Below are 24587 nucleotides of genomic sequence, written 5' to 3'. Positions count from 1 at the left end.
TGGCCTTATCTTTCCAGGCCGCCTGGAGATCGTCGAATCTCCGATATCCGGCCTCCAATTCGGACATATTGTAAATTAGCTGCAGACAACAAAACCGACCGTTAGAAGACCGAACTTATGAAAGGCAACGATGAAAATGAAAGGTAAAGGGAGGAGACTTACCCGAATCACGATCAGGTAAAAGGAGGACAGCATGTCAGACACCCTCTGGTTCTTCATGACCTCGTGATCGGCTGGGAGGATAACTGCCTGACATAGCCTCCTGGCCAAGTCGTGGTTGGCCAGGGCCAACGCCCCTTTGGGAAACAGGGAGTCGGTCGATGCTCCGCCACTGGCCGACCTCCTGTCGTCGCCGGATGCCATCGGGGCCTTCCCTCGTGCGGATACCCAGGCCCTGACGTCGGAAAGGGAGGGCATGCTTAAGCCCGACTGGGTCCCTCCCGAAGGTGCGGCAGCTGCCGATGCAGGTTGTTCGGCTCGCGCGCCTCTGCCCGAACCTCTTCCGTCGGCTAAGCAGCGGCACACCCTCGACCGATTCCTCGGCTGCCCATCCCTCGGGCGAGGCTGCTCCCTCGGCCGATGGTTCCTCGGATGGAACTTCAACGGGCACTGTCGGCACCGACAATGCAATGATCGGCTCCCGGTCCAATGCCTGTTCGGAGCCGGGCTCCGCCCCCCCGCCGGCTCGCTCGGTGGAGCTACCTGAGGCCTCTTGGGAGGCCGTGATGGTTCGGTCCCTTGCACTGGCCTCTTCCGTGCTGCGTATTGCCGAACATCGGCTGCCGTCAATCTCGTCCTCGACGGCATATCTGCAACGACGACAGAGGATCAGCATCAAAAAAAAAAAAAAAACAAAACAATAAAAACACAGACCTAGACGAGGAATCGAGCTGAGACCGGCATCATACAGGGCCTGCCAAACCTGTTGCGGTTAATCCCCTCATCGCCTGGTCATCGGGAACGAGCGCCTGCAAAAGAAGTCCGCACTGACCGGAGGTGACTCCGGCGGGGACCCTCCGACGGTCAAGTTAGAGAGGAGACTAGGCAACAGTAGAAAAGAATCAAGGAGCTCAGTGAGAGAGAGAGGGAGAGAGAGAGAGTAAGCCCAAGGATTTCGAAAGGACCTCCTCCAGCACTGTTGCCTTCCCCATTTTATAGTAGAGCGCGGCATAGTGCCGTCATTAATGGCGCAGACAATGGGAGAGTTGTCAGATCGTCGAAGACTGTCAGAGTCGTCGTGGGACTGTCAAATCGCCGTGGGGCTGTCAAATCACTAGGGTTGACCCCTGTATAGGGTAGGACGACGTCCTAGGACGGCTATGCCGCACGCCTCTGTTAGGACGGACGACCTTCAGCAGTCGTACGGCATTTGGAGGAGCCGACCGACCATATGCTGGCACTTGGTCGTAGGATGTCGGGTGAGGACCCAGGGACACCGTCGGCTGGCGCGGTGCATCGCGAAGATCGGACGTCGGTCACCACCCCTGATGATCGGTCTGATACGTTGCCAAAATCGGGGGTCGGGCCGTGTCGTTCTGCCAGTCGGGGACGGAGAGGGCCTTCCTGACCGACATACCTTCGGTTGGCCGGTGCAGTGGTGCGGTCGGTAGAGTCAGGCATCGGTTAGGTCGGTCCGACGATGAGTCGGTGTGAGAGTGATCGGTCGATATATCCCAACAGATTAGATCGTGATGAACCTAAATCCAATCCATTTTCTAAATTGAATCAAAAAATTAAATTCAAACCTAATCTAATTTCTTTTACAGCGAATCAAATCAAGTATCAAGTGTAATATTAATTTTACCTATCCATCGGTCTTTTCAGATCAAATAGTCAAAAGTAATCTTAACAAAAACCAAATAAACATATATAAATAAATAGTCGGCCCCGGCAGCGATAAAAATGTCCGAGGGGAGCAGCCGCGACCGCCGTCGGCCCTGCAGTCCACTTGCCTCCGCCGGTCAGATCTCCTCTACGAGAATCACCTTCTTGCCTTCAGCCTCCGGTCGGTGTAAAAAGAACCCGAGAGGCCGAGATAAATCGAATTTCCGGTTGGTGCCATTGCACGTGCTAATCCAAAAACCCGGTGCCCTCTTCTTTGCTTTCCCTTTCTGGTTTTCGTTTTAGAATTAAATTCAGCAATAGAGGAAAAAGAGTTTGAAAACGATTCTTTTCACATGATCGATGGGAAGCAAATAGCCGCTGATGATTATTTCTGTGAATGTTGAAATGGAAAGTTAGGGATTTATATAATATATACTTTTTTTTTTTTTAACATTCTTGATCCAAGATTTTGTTTCTTGGTCTATTTTGAAACCTAAATATCGAGATTTGCGCTCACATGGCTGATGGTGAATACTACACATCTAAATTTTCTAGGTTTTGATGCTTTGATTTTGATAATTCCTTGTTGATGCTGTAATGCTCGAATCCAAATTCTTTTGATGGATTGTTGAACTTGCAGTTCAATTCGAATAACGATGTCTTGAGTTTGCAAGGAAGGGGTTTTGTCAACATGGACATGTAAGACATTATAAAGAACACTGTTAAGTTGCAATATATAGGGCTCATCTGGAGAAGCATTAGGCCATATTGATAGGAATGGGCAATATGATGACTGATATGTGCTTTATTAACATGCTCGAAAGGTTAAACTCATGTTAGTGTTGTTGGAATCTTGATTTAGCTGCAAAGTAAAGATAGGAAACATTAGTTTCTCCCATGCCTACGAGAAAATTTTGTTACACCTCGGCTTGGCAACTATTTATTGCCATGAGATTATACTTGTTATTGGTCTTCATGCACACACTCATACATGACTTTTCTTGTCCTCTCTTTGGAGATGAAATTTCTGTAAAGATGTTAGCTCATAATGTTGTGTGACTTCATCCCCTTGTCAACTCAGGGTCATAGAATTAAGCAGCAAGCTGATGGTTCATATGTTGGTGTCCTGATTAAATGGTGAAAATGACATATACAAGACAAAGAATCGAATGTTTCATGGATGGTTGGAATCATCTTATTTATTTGGCTACTAAAAACTGCCAATAAGAAGATTAGACAAAGGATTACATCTCCATCAAGGTTTTACGTCCCAATAGGATGGAGAGCATCCTAGACGTCCCATCCCATTACTTGAGAGAAGAAGAAAGAGGAAGGAAGGAAAGACTAAGAAAAAGGAGACGTTGAAGGAAAGAAGAAAAAAGAAAGAAAGAAAGAAAGGGAGAAGAAAAGGAAAAGATGGAAAGAAGAAAGAAAGGAAAGAGAAAAAAATAGAAAGAGGAAAGAAAGAAAGAAAGGAAAAGATAAGAAAAGAAAGATAAAGGAAAGAAAAGAAAGGAAGGTGGAAGAAAAAGAAAGAAAAGAAGGAAGGAAGGAAGGAAAGAAAGAAATAAAAGAAAAAAGAAGGGGAGAGAAACGGAGGATATTTACTAGGATGTATGACCGGGGCTGTTATCAGGATGGGATGGGACAATGGGGCATTCCCTTCCATGGAGAAATTGGGACATCTCTTTCCCACGGGATTTAAAATCTTCTCTACCACAAACAAATGCTTATATTCACATAAATTTTAACATTATAATATGTTATTGTTCCTACAAACTTAGGTCCGACATAGAAGCTTGAGCAATACAATTTCATTTGTGGTTCTGCTTTGGGTATGTTGGCAACCAGAAGAAAAATACTCAAGCTGCATCCATCCTCTTGTTGTATTAGATTAAAAAAAAATCTAGAATTGTGTAAAATATCACCAAAGCGCCTTTTATATATGCATGAACTTTTGTAAATTTTGGAGATAAGCATTTATAATTTCTCAAGGTTTTAGGATGTGGATTGATGCATGTATGACAGATAACCATGTTTAACTATGTCTGCATTACTTTGAAAGGGTCATTATTGAATTGAGGTTTGAAACATAAAACAGGATATTAGGCCCTTTCCTCAACCCCCTCCACCCCAAAACAACCACCACCACCCAAAAAAAAAAAAGCTGTACATATTACATGCATCATTATATAGGTATAAGTATGATAGAGTGAGATACACCTCCCCATTGTTCCCACCCCCAATGCACATGCACATAATCATGTGGATCTATCTACCCACATTGACCAAATAAATTTGAATTGTTGATAAATCACATTATTTTTAAATGCACATCTGAACACCTCTATACTTTTGTCTGTCATAATACCTAAACAAAAGTGAGAGGTCAAAGGTCATTTATTTATTCTCATTTTTTGTACTTTGAAAGTGCTTGCACTTGGTCTGAGTTGGCTTGGCACTTTAATTTTCTGTGAGCATTGCTATATCAAGCATTTGGTGCTTTTTTTCTTCTTCTGTTTTCCAAGCTCCACAATCATGAGAGCGGGCTCTTGCGCTATCCTCTTTTCACGAGGGAAGACAGGAAGAATTTGGTGCTAGAGGTGAGATGGATTTCAAGAAATCAAATAAGTTGCTGTTGGGATATTGGTGAAGATGGTGGTCATTAAAACCAATAATGAAAGAGAAGCCAATCTTCTCTACCTCCACCTTGTTTCCTTTTTTTCTAAATCCATTTTGGTGGTACAATTTGGTTTTTTTACTTATTTGTTTCAAGAAAGATGCCAAGAGAGTTTGCATGAAGAAGAATCCCATATGGCAATGGATGGTTCTCAGCCTTAGTAAGCACTGTTCTTTGACTCAATCTTCAAAAATTATTTTTATTTCATTACTTTAGTGACATCCTGTGACCATGGTTGATAAAAATATACCATAATGAATCACCAAAGTTTGCATGAAGATTTTTTTTTTTTTTGAGACTAAAATTTTTAAAAAGTAAGGCATATGAGTGTGTCGAAACATTATCTGCTGATTAGGATCATATTAGATGTAAAAAAATTGGATCCTAAGAGATAAGACTTTTCTCACTAGAGCTTGAGGTCATGGAAATATTTGAATATAGTAAAATCTGTGATGTTTTATGACTTTAAAAATATTCCTCATATTAGAGATTGCTATTTTGGCTCGAACACAAATGTCTAGAAATTGTTTTCAATTTGGAGGTTGATCTTGTTTTGATGGAATTTGAAGTTTTGACTATTCGTAGTAAACTCATTGGGGGCAGTTTCTTATTTACATGCAATATCTTAAGTGATACTCATCTAACACTCGTGCAAACAAGTTTGCTTTCATTTGTTTGCCTGTTGAGTCACAGGTTATCCACAACTAACAAACAACCTCCACCTTCCTTTCCAAGGCAATGAAATGATGAAACAATTATTTTTGAACTTTTTTGGTTCAAGTATGATGTAATTGAGCCATGCCAAATTGTATCAAACGAGCATCTTTTCATATTGAATGATAACTAGTGGTTTAGAGTACTTATTATCGATCCTATCACCTATGGTTTCATGGGCTTTTTTTTTCTTTTTTTTTTTTATTGTGGCGGGGGGTGGGGGGCGTGTTGGATGGTTCTAATGCCACAATCCACCTTTACTTGCACCTCATCTAACACTCGTGCAAACAAGATTTGCTTTCATTTGCTTGCCTGTTGAGTCATAGGTTATCCACAACTAACAAACAACCTCCACCTTCCTCTCCAAGGCAATGAAATGATGAAACAATTATTTTTGAACTTTTTTGGTTCAAGTATGATGTAATTGAGCCATGCCAAATTGTATCAAACAAGCATCTTTTGATATTGAATGATAACTAGTGGTTTAGAGTACTTATTATTGATCCTATCACCTATGGTTTCATGGGCTTTTTTTTTTTTTTGCGGGGGGGTGGGGGGGTGGGTGTGTTGGATGGTTCTAATGCCACAATCCACCTATACTTGCACCCCAGTCCACCTAGTCCAAAACCCTGGTCTCTTGGCAGATAAAGCCGTTAGCTTGCGGAAGCCGGGTACTAAGAAACTGGGGCTCAGAAGGAAGGGTTGACTCCCTTTGGCATCATATTCTAGCCCTTTTCAAAGTGATATTATTTGTTTACCTTTATTAGCTAATAAGGGGTCTCCTATTTTCAGCTATGGACATTGGACAGGGTTGGCCAATGGGAGAAATACAGTGTTGGAATAAGTTTTTTGATGTGGATCTCTAAGAGGGGTCCAAACTTGCCTAAAACCACCAAGGATAACTTGGACATTGTTTTTTATCTGTCTTGGCTATTGGATGTTGAATACTTGAATGTGTTTCTTGCCATGTCCAGAGCTCCTGATCATTTAAGGCATGGAACATCTCATAAAAGAAACATAATAAAAGCTTAAGTATGTTATTAAACTGCTGATAATGTAGCATCATTTTGTCAACCTGAATGTTGATCAACTGTCTTTTCTCTTTAGATACATTTGGTATATTCTACAAATTTACTTAGTATAACTCCATAAATATTAATTGCAGTATTTCCTAAGACATTTAGAGCTTGTGATCCAATGCTTAAATGCAAGTATCCAATACACCACATCAGATGTGAGAAGCAATCGCTTGCTGTTCACACAGCCTTGCTTATCTCTTAGAGTGCAAAGGCAGAATGTGCTATCAAAGAAAGTTAAATGAGACTTTGGAAGTGAAAGAGGAAGACAGAAGTGGCCTAACCTCTTGTTGCACCATCTATGTTCCCCCCTTTTTTTTTATGAGACAGGCTGTATCATGCCTTTCCTCATCCATTTATCTTGCCAGGATTTGATACTCATGGATATTTAAGTTCTGAAATGAGCAAGGTCTTATTAAAAGTCCAAAGCATGTCATACTGTTAGCATATGCTCAAACTAACTTACAAGTAAGTTGATAGCTTAGTTAATTTAAGACAGAATGCATTCATAACTTTTGAAGAAATGCTGGTCTTAACATATTTATTAATTATCTCTTGTCTGGCTACTTGAGCTTCAAGATTGCTGCATGCACCCAAGGTTTGTCATACCGACCTGTATCACTCCATCCTGTAAATTACCAGTATGGTATTGAGGTTTGGTTCTGTATATGCGATGAACCAGTCTGTACTGGTCCGAACTAAATAGAATAGAACTGCAGCAGCTATTTTTGCAACTAATGACTGAATCAATGTATAAATAAAATTAAAAGTAGCTTCAGTTAATAACTATTTGAGCCTTCAACATGTTGAAAGCTAGCAAATATATTTTTGTTATCTGCATAGCTTGATAGAGTCATACTAAAACCACCATTGAAGCTGGTCAGCACATAGAAAAGGTTGTCTTCCTTTGTTTTCATGATATTTTTATTGCCTGACTGATCTGTAGTTTCCAGGTATCTTGTCTTTTCGGTTGCGAGATATACTAGGATTCTGAAAACATAGCTTGATGCCTGGACCTTGTTTCTACTAATCATTGCAATTGCACCCTCATGTGACGCTGGTCACATTGGATAGTTGAATAATTCATCCTGGATTTGCAATATGTTGAGAGATGATTGTACTATTTGAGAGATGATTGTGCTATTTGCAATATGCCTGAACCTTGTCTCTCTTTCTCTCTCAAAAAAAAAAAAAGATGTGCAGCACAATTTTGAAATTGCTTATGGGACAACTATTGAATACAATTCAACAATAGAGTTCTAGAATACATGTAATAGAAAGGATCAAAGAACAATGAGAAGGAATACCTGGATATTACCAATTGCTTATCTTCCACAATGGCATAAAAGGAACACCATAATAAAGTGAAATTTTGTTTAATTGATATAAATTAGTTCTGAAGGAAGGCAAATGATTGCTAGCATCGTTGATGTGATAGATGACACCTTTGCGGGACCCACCAGATAAGGATAGGCCCTTACATATTACTGCGTAAGGTGGTGTGGGGGGATAAGGCTTAGGGGAAAGGAGACGCGTGTCTTCCTGACGGGCATCCTCACTTTCCTATACGCAGCCATGGCAATGAAAGGAAAAAAGAAAAAAGAATGAAGGAAGAGGCGGCAAGGTGTGGGAAGAGATACACACAACTGTTATTCGTGTGAGGCAATCGAGAGTTCCGTCTCCCTTGCTGCACTCACCTCTTTCCTTCATTCTCTTGTGCTTCCACCACTCTCTCTATTTTTCATCCTCACACCTACGTTTGGCCCTTGAGAAGTACTACTACTTTTTTATTTTTCTCTAGGTTTACCTAGAAAAGGCTTCTTCGTGTCCCTCCTAAGAAATAAGATAAGGTCGGTAATTTTGTTTTCCATAAGAATTAGAATTTGACCAAATCTTTGAGAGCTCTAGGAAATTAGAAATTATTTTATTATATCAATGCACCGCCAGTAGACCCATATTAGTGTATGGTTTTGAATTTTAGGTCTTGAAGCGTCTGTGTAGCTGGATTAAAATTATCCAGATTTTTTTTACATCTGTAAGGTAAGTGACTTAACACTTCTTGATGTGTTTTTAAATGATTTAATAATCTTCGTATCTATTTAATTGAATGGTCAAGCATGTTATATCTTATCTGCAATATGAGAATTAAATATGTATTTCGATACCTCGACAATTTAGTTTGATATATAATTTATTCTGATATTTGAAAATATGGCTGTGCTTTTCACTTATTTATTTTCTTTAAATATCTAGCATGGCTATGATCTGTTTTGACCTTACCAACGGAGATTGTACGTTAGTCCTATCAACTTGTAATCTGAGAAACTAGTTTCGACACTGTACCACCAGTGAATAGAATAGTGGTTATCTGAGGATCTGTTATCTGATATCTGCTATCTGTATCGGTTAGTTATACCAACCCATGCCACTGGGTTACGTGGCTATAGCCAATTCAAAATTTAGTATTAGTTTATGAAAGATATGCCTTTGAAAGAATATAGTTTATTGTTCTCTGATATGTCATAAGAATTGAATATCGTCCGGCCAATTACATGAATTTAGTTTTGATATGAATTAACATGCTTTTACCTATTTGGAAGTATTTTGTCATTTACTGGGCTAGTATAGCTCATTATTTTTTCATCTTTTTCTGTATTGCAGATGCTGAACTATGAATGCTTATGGATTTCTGGGAGAGTGCGCTAGCTAGATGTGAATGCTCGATATTGTTTATAGTTATCTTTATTAGCTGGTTTTGTATGTAATTCTAGATCTGAAAACCACCACTTGATTTTTGTTAATATTATCTGGAAGTGTTTTGACTAAGGTTATCCCGGGGTTATATAATTGTGGATTCAAAGTTATTGATATGTAATTATATCAGCTCTTGAGGATTGAGGATCACTTGGCTCAAATTTTTATAGAGTAATTGGATTTGTTATTCAGGAAGCCTTGCGTGTCTGTGAGGTTCACCTTGCAGGCATGCGGCGTCTGTTATGCTCTGTTTTGGGGCATGACAATTGATATGAAGATTGCACTATGTGATAAGATAGAGGGTGAGCCTTGGCACAATGATAAGGTTGCTCCATTGTGACCTAGAGGTTATGGATTTAAAACATGAAAACAACCGCTCCGCACATGGGGATAAAAATGCGTATATCTGACTCTCCCCAAACTCTACAATGGCAGGAGCTTATATAGTAGGCTGCCCTCTGTTTTACAAACATATAATCTACTCAACTTAGAAAATAGTTAAAAAAGACAAACTTGTTAAATTTTTAAAATTTATGAGATCTCCAGAAAAAAGAAAATGTTGAGTATAGGGATCACAATCGAATTTGTACATATTTAGTGCAAAGCAAAACAACTTCAACATCCTCAACAATCTTACATGGCTTCCCATATGGTTGTTGGCTACTGACATGTCTCTAGAAGTCAGATCCATCCAAGCATCAAATTTTAGCATAGAGCAACATAGCTAAAAGGGATCCAAATATACATGAAGATACATGGTCTTGTTGGTTAGAATGTAATTTAATGACTAAGTTTCATATTTTGTTTAACTTTTAAGCATACAATATCTTTTTTGGACTGGCTTGCATATTTTTGTATACTCAATTATGCACATACTTCCCCCACACTTATGTTTGTCTGATACGAACTTATGTCTTATCTTATCCACAATCCAAGTACCAAGTGTTAAATAGCCGTAAAAACAATGCATAGAAGTGGATTAGTGGTGAATTGAGAAAAAACAGAGACTCAAAATCAAAATGCCTGTCAAGTCATCACCATTCATTAAATCTCTGCAATAAACCATATGCATTCACCTATGTTGCTAGGCCAATGATAACATCCTGACCCTCAATCCCACTTCCTTCTCTCAATATCACATGCTCTTCCCTATGCAAAACTCCAAGTATCTGGAATAGAATTGGATAGGAAGTGCTCCAAACCTTGTAATATCAATAAATAAGAAAATTGATCTCCATATTGTGTCATATAAATTAGTTTTAGAGGTACAAGATCTGCCTACTCCTATAAATTCAGATATGTTTACCATGGAGAGAATGAAGTTGTAGGTTCTTTGCATAAAGGCAAACATCCATTGCAAACAAAAACACTGGAATGCACAAATCTGCCTTATAAATTGTCCAAGAAAGTTAAATCACATCATATCAACACTTTATACTTACTAACATGACCGGCATTTTTCTTGTCTATAGTTTTCAACAATTACTGAGTGCAAATTTTATTTTTTTGTTGGTCGACAAGGTCGAGTTCGTTTGGTGTTTTCAGAACATATCTTCATACCAATGACATTAGTTGATTTTTGACTTTTAATAAAAATTAATTTTGTGGGAGCTAACTTTTGAAGAAATGCTAGTCTTAACATATTGATTGGTTATCTCTTGTCTGGCTGCTTGAGCTTCAAAATTGTTGCATGCACCCAAGGTTTGTCGTACCGACCTGTATCCCATCCGGTAAATTACCAGTATGATACTGAGGTTTGGTTCTGTATATGCGATGAACCAGTTTGTACCGGTCCGAACTAAATAGAATAGAACTGCAGCAGCTATTTTTGCAGCTAATGACTGAATCAATGTATAAATAAAACTAAAAGTAGCTTCAGTTAATAACTATTTGAGCCTTCAACGTGTTGAAAGCTAGCTAATATATTTTTGTGATCTGCATAGCTTGATAGAGTCATATACTAAAACCACCATTGAAGCTGGTCAGCACATAGAAAAGGTTGTCTCCCTTTGTTTTCTTGATATTTTTATTGCCTGACTGATCTGTAGTTTCCAGGTGTCTTACCTTTTCAGTTGTGGAGATATGCTAGGATTATGAAAACATAGCTTGATGCTTGAACCTTGTTTCTACCAATTCTTGCAATTGCACCCTCATGTGATGCCGGTCACATTGGATTGTTGAATAATTCCATCCTAGATTTGCGATATGTTGGGAGATGATTGTACTATTTTTGAAATCATAGCTGTTCTTTTACTCTCATGACAGTGGTCTCGCAAACTGCTTCATTGTGATAGTTGGAAAATTTTGTGCATTAATTCTAATGTCAGTTGCTGGTTTCGTGCCAATGATTGTAGTTGTTGACTTTGTCCATGCTTTTTAATCTGGGATTGTTTATCAATTAAAATGTATTGGACTAATGTATGTTCTAGTGTTTCAAGGATAGAAATGGAGTGCTAATATGTTTTCTTATGCAGGGCTTAGGCTGTCAGGTTCCAGTATCTGTTTTGCAAGTATGTAAAGTGCCAGATTAGGTTAGTTTATAAACGTGGACATAATTAATTGAAGGAGAGTTGAGATCATTTTATAAGTATGTTGAATATACTGCTATTGGTTTACTCTGCAAAACTGTACATATCACTATATCTATGTTAAAGTAGTCTGGTTGTATATTCTTTGCTGTTCTCACTTGAAGACTATCTGCCATGCTTCAGTTGGCAGAATCTAGTATAGATCATTTTTGAAGCATCTGTGTTCCATCAAGGCATTTGTATGAAGTCAGTCCTCTAAATGCTAGTGGTGGATCACTTGTTTCAAATTCTTCCAATGCCTTGTATCGTGATATAGTGCATTGTTAACCTTTATTTCTGGTTAGATTTTGTTGCAGAAAATTTCTGAATTGCCATCTCAGTTTACATTCCTGTACTATTGTTCAAGTCCATAGCGCAGGGAGTTTGATTAGAAGGTGTACTAAATTTAAAACTAATTCCATCACCTCAGCTAGTTTTGGGCTACCAATGGTGGACTCATCAATCCATTATATATATTGGATAAATCTTGTCATGGGCTCATAGCTTTTGGTACCTGATATGTTATGCTTAACCAATGTGTCATTTCATGTGACTATATTCAAATGTGCATTTGATCCATACATTTACATGATCATTCTGGTGGAACATAGCATCATTTCTAATGTTGAATTACTGTTTTGTTCATATTGTTTTGACAAGAGCTGGTAATTTAATCAGGGAACATATGCTGTTGCCTCTTTTTTTAACTATTCATTTTGCTGAACCTTAAGTTTATTTGGCTCGGAAGATTTATAAGAAGAGGGTGAAGAAGCGACCATGATCAAAGATCTCTTAACTGTTTTTTAACCTTAGAATGGTCATTACCTAGCTTAAGTGCAATTTCAGCTCAATTAGGTTAGAGGGATAGAATGAAGTGGCTGTGTGATGTAGACAAATCAAGGACAAAGTATGGTGGGGATTGGGGAATTTAAGTGACACCCAACAAAAGGTAGTGGTGGAGGCAAGCAAATAGGAGAGAATATTTGACCTCAAAAGAAGTATAATTGTATAAGATTAGAGGTCAGAAAATTAGCAACATGCATAATAAATGGCATGCGGTGCAACTTCGAAAAAAATATTTGAGTCCAACTCAATATAAAAATTTTAAGCTATGTTCAAATCAAAAGGATGAACAATGATGAGTCTGAATATGCATTGCTAGCTGTTTATTTTCAATAGTGGCAAAAGGCACACCATGAAATCTAAAAAGTTACTTGGTTCCCACGAAACTAATTTTTATTGAAAGACAAAAATCAGCTCATGTCATTGGTATGAAAATATGTTTTGGAAACACCAAACATACTCTACCTAGTCGACCAACAAAAAAAATAAAATTTATACTCAGTGTTTGTTGAAAACCATAGATAAGGAAAATACTGGTCATGTTAGTGAGTATAAAGTGCTGATATGATTTGATTTAACTTTTTTGGACAATTTATAAGGTAGATTTGTGCATTCTAGTGTTTTTGTTTGCAATGGATGTGTGCCTTTGTGCAAAGAACCTACAACTTCATTCTCTCCATGGCAAACAAATCTGAATTTATAGGTTTAGCCAGATCTTGTACCTCTAAAACTAATTTATATGACACAATATGGAGATCAAGTTTCTTATATATTGATATTACAAGATTTGGAGCACTTCTCATCCAATTCTATTCCAAATACTTTTACTTTCAAGTTCAAAAGCTAGAATTAATGCATCATTGAAGTTTTGTATAGGGAAGAGCGTGTGATATTGAGAGAAGGGAGTGGGACTTAGGGTCAGGATGTTATCAATGGGCTAGCAACACAGGTGAATGCATATGGTTTATTACAGAGATCTGATGAATGGTGATGATTTGATAGGTACTTTGAATTTGAGTCTCTATTTTTCCTTCAATTCACCACTAATCCACTTCTATGCATTGTTTTCATGGCTATTCAACTCTTGGTATTTGGATTGCGGATAAGATAAGACATAAGTTTGTATGAGACAAATATAAGTGTGGGGGAAGTATGTGCATAATTGGGTATACAAAAATATACAACCAATACAAAAAAGATGTTATATGCTTAAAAGTTAAATAATATATGGACCTTAATCATTAAATTACATTCTAACTAATAAGACCATATATCTGCACGTATATTTGGATTCCTTTTAGCTGTGTTGCTGTGTGCTAAAATTTGAAGCTTGGATGGATTTGACTTCTAGAGACATGTCAGTAGCCAACAACCATATGGAAAGCCATGTAAGATAGCTAAGGATGTAGAAATTATTTTTCTTCACACTAAATATGTACAAATTCGATTGTGATTCCTGTACTCAATATTTCTTTTTTTCAATAGATCTCAAAAATTATAAAAGTTTAACAAGTTTGTCTTTTTTAACTTTGATTATATGTTTGTAAAAAAGAAGGCAGTCATTATAGAGTTTGGAGAGAGTTAGATATACGCATTCTTATCCTCATGTGTAGAGAGGTTGTTTTCATGTTTTGAACCCATAACCTCCAGGTCACAATGGAGCAACCTTATTATTGTGCCAAGGCCACCTCTGTCTTATCAATATAACGGAATCTTTGTATCAACGACGTTAGCAGTCATTTGCCTTCAAAACTAATTTATATCAATTTAACAAAATTTCACTTTTATATTATGGTATTCCTTTTATGCCATTATGGAAGATAAGCAATTGATGATATCAAGATATTCCTTTTCATTGATCATTGATCCTTTCTAGTACGTGTATTTTGGAACTCTATTGTTGAATTGTATTCAAATAGTTGTCCCATAAGCAATTTCAAAATTGTGCTGCATATCATTTTTTCTTTTCTTTTTTTTTTGAGAGAAGAGAGAGAGATGCCCACCTGCATTATAATTATCCAGGTCTCAGTACCTAGAGACGCACCACCCAAGAGTTGAACCCAGAACCTTTGTTTACCATAGAGAGAGGTATGGCCACGGGGATGAGCTCTAATTCATAGCTGTATTGGATATCATTAGGATGGGCTATTTATTCTTCTTTTCAGATTTATAGCATTCCAATAGTACAATGTCACTAAAAGATGATTTTCTCCTGGAACATATCTTAACAATGTCATACCCCATAATAGTTATTATATCTTTTGATATATTTATGTGTATAGCCTAATTTATCTATAAAATTTATTAATGTTGTAATAAAAATATATAAACAGTTAGTAAAGAGCAACCATGCTGAAGAGCATGGAAAATATAGCTGAAGTGATATGAAACAAGAATGGAACATGCAATTCCATTAGAGAACAAAACCATACTCTCAGCTAAACAGATGCAGGGGGGAAAAAGAAAAGCCATCAAAATGGGTAACTTAGACCATTTTGTGTCCGCCATCAAATTTTCTAAAACTTATTATCTCCAGCCAAGAAACAAACACGAAGGGTGTTGATTTATTACATACGTGGAGTAACTTGTTGAAACTATCTGCAACACTTTTAGATATCTTACCTAACAAAGTAATATTTTGCTTTATGTTTCATGAGCAGGTGCAGCTCCCAATAATTTTAAACCAAGTGATCCTTTTTGTTCCATGCTTGTAGAAGGCATATAATAAAATGAATGTTAGATAACATAGGACAACAATGACACCTAGTTTTCCCTTTTGCTGATGCAAAAAGAATCATCCATGAACATCAACATTGTAGTATCATTCAGAAGAGATACTTGAGGCACTGCACAAGCTGTATACTTCAAAGACAGATAACAAACTTGTGTATAAAAATCATTTTCCTTTCAATGGAAAAATCACAAAAATGAAGCAAGCTACAAATAAATTTAGAATTCAGGTTCTATTTTATGATTAGCTTCACAATTGAATCCTCAGGGTTGTTATGCAGGATTGTTCAACTATTTCATATGATACCTAGGATGAGATTGATGGTAGATTTATCTACCTGTGGTATGACATGAGATTAAGGAAAAAACTTATTCCTATCCTTGTGGCGAATCCTTACTCTCAGTCTTGTAAGAATATATAGCAAGTGGACTTGTCAGATACCCCTGATACTGTGGATACAATTATTAATTCTTAATGCCCCAGATATATTACAAGTTGCTTCAATTTGGTTATCAGGAACAAGTCATGTTGAGCATGATCAATTATTAGTTACAAGAAATTATCTATTTTAGTTGTTATAATATTTTAGAATATCTGTTTTTTTTTTTTTTTTCTTTCTTTGTGAAATAGGTTGGTTGCATATATACATTAGTAAATATTAACCGAATCCATTTACTTGAACAATAGGCTGTCATTGCAAATGGGCTGAAGCCCATTAGTATTTCAAGGCACTCTGCATTGCAATTTACAAACACGACGACAGTGGGAGAATGAAAGTTTCAGAGAGAGAATGTAATGTCCTGATTTATGATCCTGAAAGGTAGATGTATAGTGAGTGATAATTCCAGGAATATTCAGTTGACATGTGCATTAAAGTGGAAACAGCAAGGTGAACTATTATTATAAAATAATGAAAAAAAATAAAATATAATCTGAGCTGATTTTTATCCATAAGCATATACTAGTGTAGTTACGTGCTAGACTCAAGGATGTAGAGATGGAAAAGGATTTTTACCACTTGTTTCATTCATTGGAGGACCTCAAGATACGAGACATAGTTATCTTGATCTAGTGGTGCTAGTCAATCAGTTTGAGAAACCACTTCCATCATTACGATGATAAGCTATGATGAATGGGAATTGATTGTTCATTGTTTAATTTGGGATAATATGCTTATTGAAAGTAAAATGGATGATACTGACAATAAAATTATCTGAGAAACATATTAGGTATTGTTATAGCAGATCCATGACACTGAATTTCAAAAATGAGGCTTGCCACATGCCTCTCTTGATCATCGTGGATAATGAACGTAAGAAATGTTGACTTTCAACAAAATTGTCCAAATGGAAACATTGGACCGGTTTGATAATCCTGCTTTAGTTGTTATGATTATCAATCATACGATCAACAACCTTGAGGACATTGTTGTTAAAATATCACAATTCACAATGCAGATCCCCATGGCCCAAAACAATCCGGATCCCATCCTTGGATCAGGATCAATGTAGGTTCACAAGATTTAGATCGATATGATGGATGATACTTTCATTTGGATCATAGGATCCAACTTGATTATGCTAATTACAAATTAAATCATGGGTGAATCCATTTTCTATAATTTATGTGACTGTTTGATGTTTAGATTATTTATCAACAATAAATCTCGAGTAGCAAAATTAGCAAGTCTGTTACTGAAGTTCTCAAGAGTTCAAATCAAATTGCAAATTTATCAAATTTATAGCAAATATGTTAAAAGTCTTATCCTTATTTTTATGAAAAACCCTACCTAAAATGATAACTAAATTGACAGATGGTATATAAATTCTTGAATAACCAAACAAGTATCTCTTTCATTGGACATGTTACATATGGCCCTGTATTGGTGAAATCCATACTTTTTGTATGTATCGCTTTCTATTGGCTATTTACCTACTTTATAGTTGACTCATATTTTGATTTTCACATTTCTTTTACATTTAAAATTTTTTGAAAAAATAAGAAAAATCTTGCCCCCTCCACGATTTACGACTCTATCCCAATCTTAACAACAGTCCTTGGGGACACCAAAGGCCATCACAACCATGTCTTGTTAATAGATACTCATATGCCCATGTCTTGTTAGTGTGTAAATATATACCCAGGTTTGGATTCTGATGTTTCAGGAATGCAACTCCAATCCTAGACAATTGCATCTCCAGTCAATTCACATGATTGTCAAAGTATGATGCTAGGGTTCCTCATTTTCTTGGTATTTTTTTTACTCGTGCTGAAGAGTGGTGATTTATTTGTCAATATTTAGACAGATCCTTAACTGTAAATTTGAGATGCAAAGCGGTACGATTTCGTACATAGATATGTTTAGTTCAGACTCTTTGCTCGGTGAGATATACCTTGATTTGTTGTGTAGTAAATTGTTACCGCAAATGTACAAGTAGGGAAAACTTAGATTTGACACCTTCAATAATTGTGTACTTTGTATGTTGTGACAATTCCGTTCCAACAGTTACCAAATTAATCGCGATCATCATCTGACATAACCCTTCTTCCTTGTTTTTCTAGAATGTAATTGCTGTATGTCTGCTTGGTTGTACGAAGGGTTAAAAATGCTGCAACAGTCGGTTATGGTTCTCTCTCTCTCTCACTCTCACACGCACACATACATCTTTTGCCTGCACTACAGAATATAGCAGGTTCCACTGCTCTCATGAATCTAGGAGTTTTTTTAAGTAGATGACTTCTTGTTCTTAGCAAATAATCTTCAAGTCGTGTATTTAATGCCCGCAGAAGGTTCATCAGATCTGCTCTTTCTTCTCTTTTGGCTTGCAAGCCAACCGATCTTCCCGTTAGGTGCTGCTACTGTTGGTTGGTGAGGATGCTTTATCACCTTAAAGAGAAGTAATGTCATTCAGAAAGGACATGAAAAATTATTTGCAGGTCTTATTTCTCTGCATGGCTATTATTTCGGTGTCATACCATTCATTTCCAAGCATGCAGTAATACTTAGCTTAGCCCCTACAAAGCTGATCAGCATAATTCTGTATAGAACTCTAGCCCATTTATTCTTGCAAGTCGATATTATCTTCCTGTGTGCATAATAGACTGTAGCATTTTGGGTTTGCTGGTGCTGGGATCCATGGGTGAGCAGTGTTCGAGCTTCTTATACCGTGAGATGTCTTTTGTTTGTTTCTGTCACATGGGGATGAGTTAAAAGCCGCAGTGGGCTTTTCGTAGTGGTCTGAAGTCATGCAATGATCTGGTCTCTCTGCGGTGTCCTTTAACCCACGGGTGACATTTACCGATGCTCCTCCAATTTTTTTTTAACCCATCTATTTCTTACTTTTGGTTGCTCTGTACGTTTGCGGTCAGCATCTTGATTGATATCAGTGCCACAGATTTCCAACTTGGCTGTGCCTCGAGGGACTTGGAGTCGCGGTCTGGTTGTGGGGAAATGTTTGAGTGACCGGTAAAAGACATTTGGATCGTGGCACCCGTGTTATTTATCATCTACCTCCTCTGCGTTCGAGACTGTGTTCTGTGAGTCCCATCGATATGGAGCTGGTTTAGGAGTGCTTTGATGAAATGGAGATCTCGCACCAGAATACCTTGCACAGATTGTATTATCCTCCAGTTGCTTACAGTTTATACATACAGTGTTAATTTGAAAGCCATCTTCTGATTTTTGTCGCCATCTCATCTCTGAATGGTTAAGAAGTAAGTTTTTATGTGAGATGGTTAGAGTTTCAGTTGATTGCTAAACTGTTGAGGGAGATGCCATTGATGATGCATCTCCGTTGCTAAAGCAATGAGAGTCGTGAAACAACTGAACGACGATTTGGCTGCTTGGCCCATCGAGTTAGCGGGCCCCCTCGTTGAAAAGGGTCTACGTGTGTTTCAGCGCAGCCAATGTCAACCCATTAACTTGATTTGTAGAGCACATTTATAAGATGTATTATGATATAGAGTACCTTTGTTATCTAGAGGATGAGTACCCCTTTCCCCACGGTAAATTATGTTGGAATACTTAACGGTAACATTATGCTAGGGTCAGATTATATATACCTGTAACAGGACAGGTCACACTGGTCGAGAGAGATTGGAACCGGACCGGGTTCCAGGACTTATTCTTCTTGCTAGCCTAAAAAGAAAGCGGAAAAGAGAAGGGATGATTAAAGTAACGGTCACCTGTATCGGGTTTGTCGCTTCGAGCTGGCCAGCTAATCCATTAAGTTCCAAAACAATTCTGCATGAGAAAAAATAATAATAATAATAATAAAAGGAGCCGGTACTCGGTAGGTCCCGCTTCGGAATCTGGGGAACCAAATCTGGATGCCTGAAAAGATAAAAACGAAACCAAGAGGCAAGGCCAGGGAAGACGGGAAGAGAAGAACAAATGATACAATTCCAATCAATAAAGGTTTCAGCACCAGTACGCCCCCACCTCCTATCCCCCAGCAGAGTATTACCTCCCGTCCCCATCCTCATACAACACAAATTTTTATACATTTAGTTGAAACAGACAAATCGAAGGTTGGGGTCCCCGTCTCAACCCCTGGTACTCGTCGACTCGAGATGAGCAGGCCGTTGAGATGGAATCCAACGATCCTAATCACCATTGGTACTCGAAGCCGGTAGGACCACCGGCACAGAAGCTCCCTCCCCTCCTGACACACCCACCATCACCACCACTCGATTGGAATGAACTTTTTTTTTTTTTTTTTTTTTGAAGATAAAAAATTTAAACACAGGAGCACGAGCACGAGCACTCGGGCGGGGGGCTGCCCCAACGGCTACTTCACAAGTCCCTCGCCCTACGTGGCCATCTTCTTTCCGGCGGGAGAAAAGTGCCGAGCAAGAGAAACGCAGCCGATGCGGTGGCCCCACAGAAGAGTCAAGCTGACCATGCCGTACGTGATCTCCTACCCCACCACCTTCGTCTGCGGCGCCGTTCGGCATCCAATCCGTTGGGGGATATTAAAAAAAAATATTAAAAGAACAAACAAAGAGAGAACAAGAAACGGAAAGCCCGGAAAAACAGGAAAAATCCTCCAAGGAAACGGAAATAATTCTTTTTTTCAGAGAAAATAGGGGGGAGGGAATTTTTTTTTAAAAAAAAAAAAAAACAATGGCCGAAGAAGGTGACACGAATAGTCGGGTCGTAACGGATCGGAAACGGTGTCAGGCGGGGGAAGGCTGGGAGGTGGGATCGGCGGAGGAGGGGACGTCCGGACCCACCCGGCAGCCCTCGAGCATGAAGACGATGTCGGCCATGGATGGCCGGTCGAGGGGATCGGGGGCGGTGCAGAGGAGCCCCACCTTCACCCCGAGGAGGAACTCCTCCCACTCCGTCGACTCCGGGTCCAGCTCCAGCAGCCCCGGCTCCAGCAGCTCCGAGATCTGGCCCCGCTGCAGCTGCCGCTTCACCCACTTCACGATGTCCTCCTCCTCTCCCGCGAACATCCCCGGCCGCCGTCCCGTCAGCAGCTCCAGCAGCACGATCCCAAAGCTGTACACGTCACCCTCCCTCGTCGCCTGCCCCGCCGCCGCCGCGTCCGGCGCCACGTACCCCAGCGACCCCACCGGCGTCGACGACGTCGACGCCACCGCCGCCGCCTCCGCCGCCCCGGCCGTCACCACCATCCGCTCCAGCCCGAAGTCCGACAGATGCGCCTCGAAGTCCGCGTCGAACAGTATGTTCTGCGGCTTGACGTCCCCGTGGATGACGCCGGAGGCGTGGAGGAATGCCAGGCCGCGGGCCACGCCGAGGGCGATGAGGTGGCGCATGGGCCAGGTGAGGACGTGGCCGTCCTGGTGGGACGCCTCCTGGAGGAGCGTCGCGAGGTTGCCGTTGGGCATGTAGTCGTAGACCAGCAGTCGAACATCTGGTGGCGGGCCGGCGTAGTAACCCCTCAGCACTGTGAGGTTCCTGTGCTTCACCTTCCCCAGCGACTCCGCCTCCTTCCGGAACGCCGCCTCCTCGATCACGATCGCCCCGTCGGCCGAAGTCGAAGGCAGGCGAAGGATGGATAGCACCGTGCCGTCGTTGTAGCAGGCCTTGAACACGAGGCCGTGGCGGCCGCGGCTGAGCACGTTCTCCTCGTCGAATTGCCGCGTCGCCTCCACCGTGTCGGCGTAGGTGATCCGGTTGTCGAACATGACCAGCTTAGGGCCCCCACCGCCGTTCTCTCCACTCCCACTCGACCCGCTGCCCCTCCCGGGGCTTCGCTTCTTGACGCCGGCTCTGCTGTCGAGGAAGCGGCGCCGCCACCTCAACAGGGTGATCACGAAGAAGCAGCAGAAGAGGACCAGAATACAGACGGCAGCTGCCACCAGGCCGATCAACAGGGCCCAGCTCCGCCGCTTCCTCCTCCGCGAACCCTTGCATTCCGCTTCCAGTGGCGGCCCGCAGAGGCTCGGGTTTCCGGCGAAGGCCGACGGGTCCCCGAAGCGAGAGCTCAGCACCCCAGGGATCTCGCCGCTAAGGTGGTTCTCCGAGACATTGAGCCGCACCAGCCCAGAGATGCGAGCCAGGGACGAAGGGACGGGGCCGGAGAGGTCGTTGGCAGAGAGGTCGAGCGTCTGGAGTTTGGAAAGATTGGAGAGGGAGTCGGGGATGTCACCTGAGAGATTGTTGCCATCCAGCCGGAGCGTGACCAGCGAAGAGCAGTTGGAAAGTTCAGGCGGGATCTCGCCGCAGAGATTGTTCTGGCCGAAGTCGACCTCCACCACATTGGAGAGGCGGGAAAGATCCGCCGGAATGGGGCCGGACAGTTCGTTGGACCGGAGCTGGAGTATGGTGAGGTTGGAGCAGTTGGCGAGCTCCGCGGGGATCTCTCCGGAGATGTGATTGCCGGAGAGAGAGAGGACTTGAAGGGACTGGAGGTAGCCGTAGGTCGCCGGGATCGGGCCGGAGAAGGAGTTCGCCGTGAGGTTCAGATGCTGCAAGCTCCAAAGGCTGCTGAAACCCTCGGGGACTGGGCCGGAAAACGAGTTCTCGGCAAGAGAGATCACCTGAAGGTCCGGCAGTCCGAAAAGCTCCGCCGGAAGATCGCCGGAGAGGTTTTTCTGCCCGCTGAGATCCAATGCCTTCAGGTTCAGGAGGCTCCCGATCGCCGCCGGAATGCTGCCGGAGAACCGGTTCTTGCTCAGGTTCAGGCTCTGTAACCCTGCAAGATTCCCGATGCCGGACGGGATGTCGCCGGAGATTCCGTTCCCGGAGAGGTCCAAGAAGGTCAGGTTGCTCAGCCGCGTCAGCTCCTCCGGCACGCCGCCAGTGAGCCGGTTCTTGCCGAGGGAAAGGGTCTCCAGCCAGGACAGATTCCCAAAACTGGCCGGAATCCGCCCGGAGAAGAGATTCCCGCCGAGATAGAGGCTCCTCAGCCTGGCGAGCCCTCCAAGAACCGTCGGGACCTCGCCGGAGAAGCGGTTGTCCTCGAGATCAAGAAACTGAAGGGCGCCGCATCGCGCAATCTCCGGCGGGATGGGGCCGGCCATGGAGTTGCCCCCGACCCGGAGCTCCTGCAGCGCCGACAGACGCCCGATCGCCGGCGGGAGGGCGCCGGAGAAGTCGTTGGCGGAGAGATCCAGTACCGTGAGGCCGAGACATCGGCGAGCCACGCCGGGAAGGTGCCGGCGAGCCGGTTGGCCTTGAGGTCGACGACCTGGAGGGAGGAGGAGGCATTGGCCGGCGGCGGCGGGGAGAGGGAGGTGAAGGCGTTGTCGGCTAGCTGGGCGATGCGGAGAGAGGAGTTGGAGAAGAGGGAGGAGGGGAGGGGGCCGGAAAGGCGGTTGTGGGAGAGGGAGAGGACCTGTAGGGAGCGCATGACGGGGAGCGCGGCGGGGAGGATGCCTTGAAGGTCGTTGCCCTGGAGGCCGAGGTGGAGGAGGGAGGAGCAGTTGGCGAGGACGGCGGGGATGGGACCCTCCAGGCGGTTCCAGTCGAGCCAGAGGTAGAGGAGGGAACGGAGGCGGGCGAGCGAGGGAGGCAGGGTGCCGCGGAGGCGGTTGAAGGAGAGGTTGAGGAGCTGGAGGCGGGGGCGGCGGCGGAGAGGTTGTCCGGGAGGGGGCCGGCTAGGGCGTTGGAGGAGAGGTCGAGGAAGCGGAGGGCGGCGGGGAGGGCGGTGGGGACGCCGCCGGTGAGAAGGTTGCCGGCGGCGGAGACGACCTGGAGGTCGGAGAGGTTGGTGAGGAGGGAGGAGGGGAGGGGCCCGGTGAGGGAGTTGAACTGGAGGAAGAGGGAGCGGAGGCGGGAAAGGCGGGAGAGGGAGGCAGGAATGGGGCCCGAGAAGGAGTTTTGGCGGAGGCTGAGCTTTTGGAGGAAAGGGAGGCCGGCGGCGAGGCGGTCGGAGATGGGGCCGGAGAGGCGGAGGCGGGGGAGTCGGAGCTCGACGACGCGTGGGGGGCTGGAGGAGCGAGAGCAGAGGACGCCGCGCCAGGAGCAGGGGGCGGAGGGAGAGGAAGGGTCCCATCCGGCGAGGGCGCCAAGGGGGTCGTGAAGGGCGAGGCGGAAGGAGGTTAGGGCGTCGATCTCCGCCTGGGTCTCCGGAGTCCGGTTCCCTGGCGGTGCTGGCTGCGGCGGCGGAGGCGGCGGGGTGGCGGAGATGAGGAGGGGGAAGAGGAGGAGGAAGAAGAGGAGGAAGGGGGGAGATGACGCCATAGTGGAGGACAGACAGAGAGAGAGAGCTTTCTTGAAGGGAATAATGGTTTTATCCATGCATTCGTTCATCAAGAAACGGAGAGAGAGAGAGAGAGAGAGAGTGGCGGTGGGTTCGTTCTTTTCTGGGCTGGGAATTGGCATGGAGAGGGGAGGCAGCCAGTGTTTCCAGTGTGTGAAAGAGAGGGAGAGAGAGAGAGAGAGAGGGGGAGGGAGGGATCTTGGACTGGTTTCCCTCCTCACTCCGTCCGAGGCTTTTTTTTTTTGAACTAAGAAAATAACTGTGGCATTAAATAATAAGTTAAAGGTTAAAGAGATATAAAAATATAACCTTTTCAATTAAGGTTGGCTAATATATACTGTAACTGGTCCGGTTTGCTTGCCTTTTGTCTTCTGGGGTCGAGAGATTAACGCAACGGGTCGGGTTGGAGGAGTTCAAAATTTTGGTTCTGTCGTTTTCTATGCTTTGTAAGTCAACTGAGACAGAAAACCCCTTTTAATTAGACCTTGCTGGTAATGTGTTTTACTTTTTGGCTTGAAAAAAAAAGAATTCCATCCCACTAAAAATCAACATTGCGAAAATTATTTGGTAAAACGTTTTATAAACCAAATTTTTGTTATATCTAGTATTTTTATGCTTTGATCAACAAATCCAGTTAAAATCTATAAAAATATTAGATTTTTTATTTAATTCAGCTAATATCATGGTAATAAAAGAAAACTTTGACATACCAAATGTATCACA

General features: G+C 42.2%; 1 protein-coding gene and 1 long non-coding RNA gene across 2 annotated transcripts; one reads left to right on the top strand and one right to left on the bottom strand.

The window, feature by feature from the left end:
* Positions 1 to 1844: 1844 nt before the first annotated feature.
* LOC105043341 (uncharacterized) lies at positions 1845 to 9120 on the top strand. The gene is made up of 2 exons (XR_012140758.1): positions 1845 to 2086; positions 8956 to 9120. It is a non-coding gene; the product is annotated as an uncharacterized lncRNA (long non-coding RNA).
* A 10379-nt stretch (positions 9121 to 19499) lies between these two features.
* On the bottom strand, positions 19500 to 24064 carry LOC105043541 (uncharacterized). Its single transcript, XM_010921118.4, is given in 3 exon segments — positions 19500 to 22787; positions 22790 to 23222; positions 23225 to 24064. Coding segments are annotated over 3 exon segments (3615 nt in total). The 5' UTR covers positions 23987 to 24064; the 3' UTR covers positions 19500 to 20367.
* Positions 24065 to 24587: the final 523 nt, after the last annotated feature.

This window comes from Elaeis guineensis, chromosome 4 (assembly GCF_000442705.2).
Source record: "Elaeis guineensis isolate ETL-2024a chromosome 4, EG11, whole genome shotgun sequence".
Classification (NCBI taxonomy): Eukaryota; Viridiplantae; Streptophyta; class Magnoliopsida; order Arecales; family Arecaceae; genus Elaeis; species Elaeis guineensis.
Note: the sequence above shows the minus strand (reverse complement) of the source record. Positions and strands in the feature narration are given on the sequence as shown.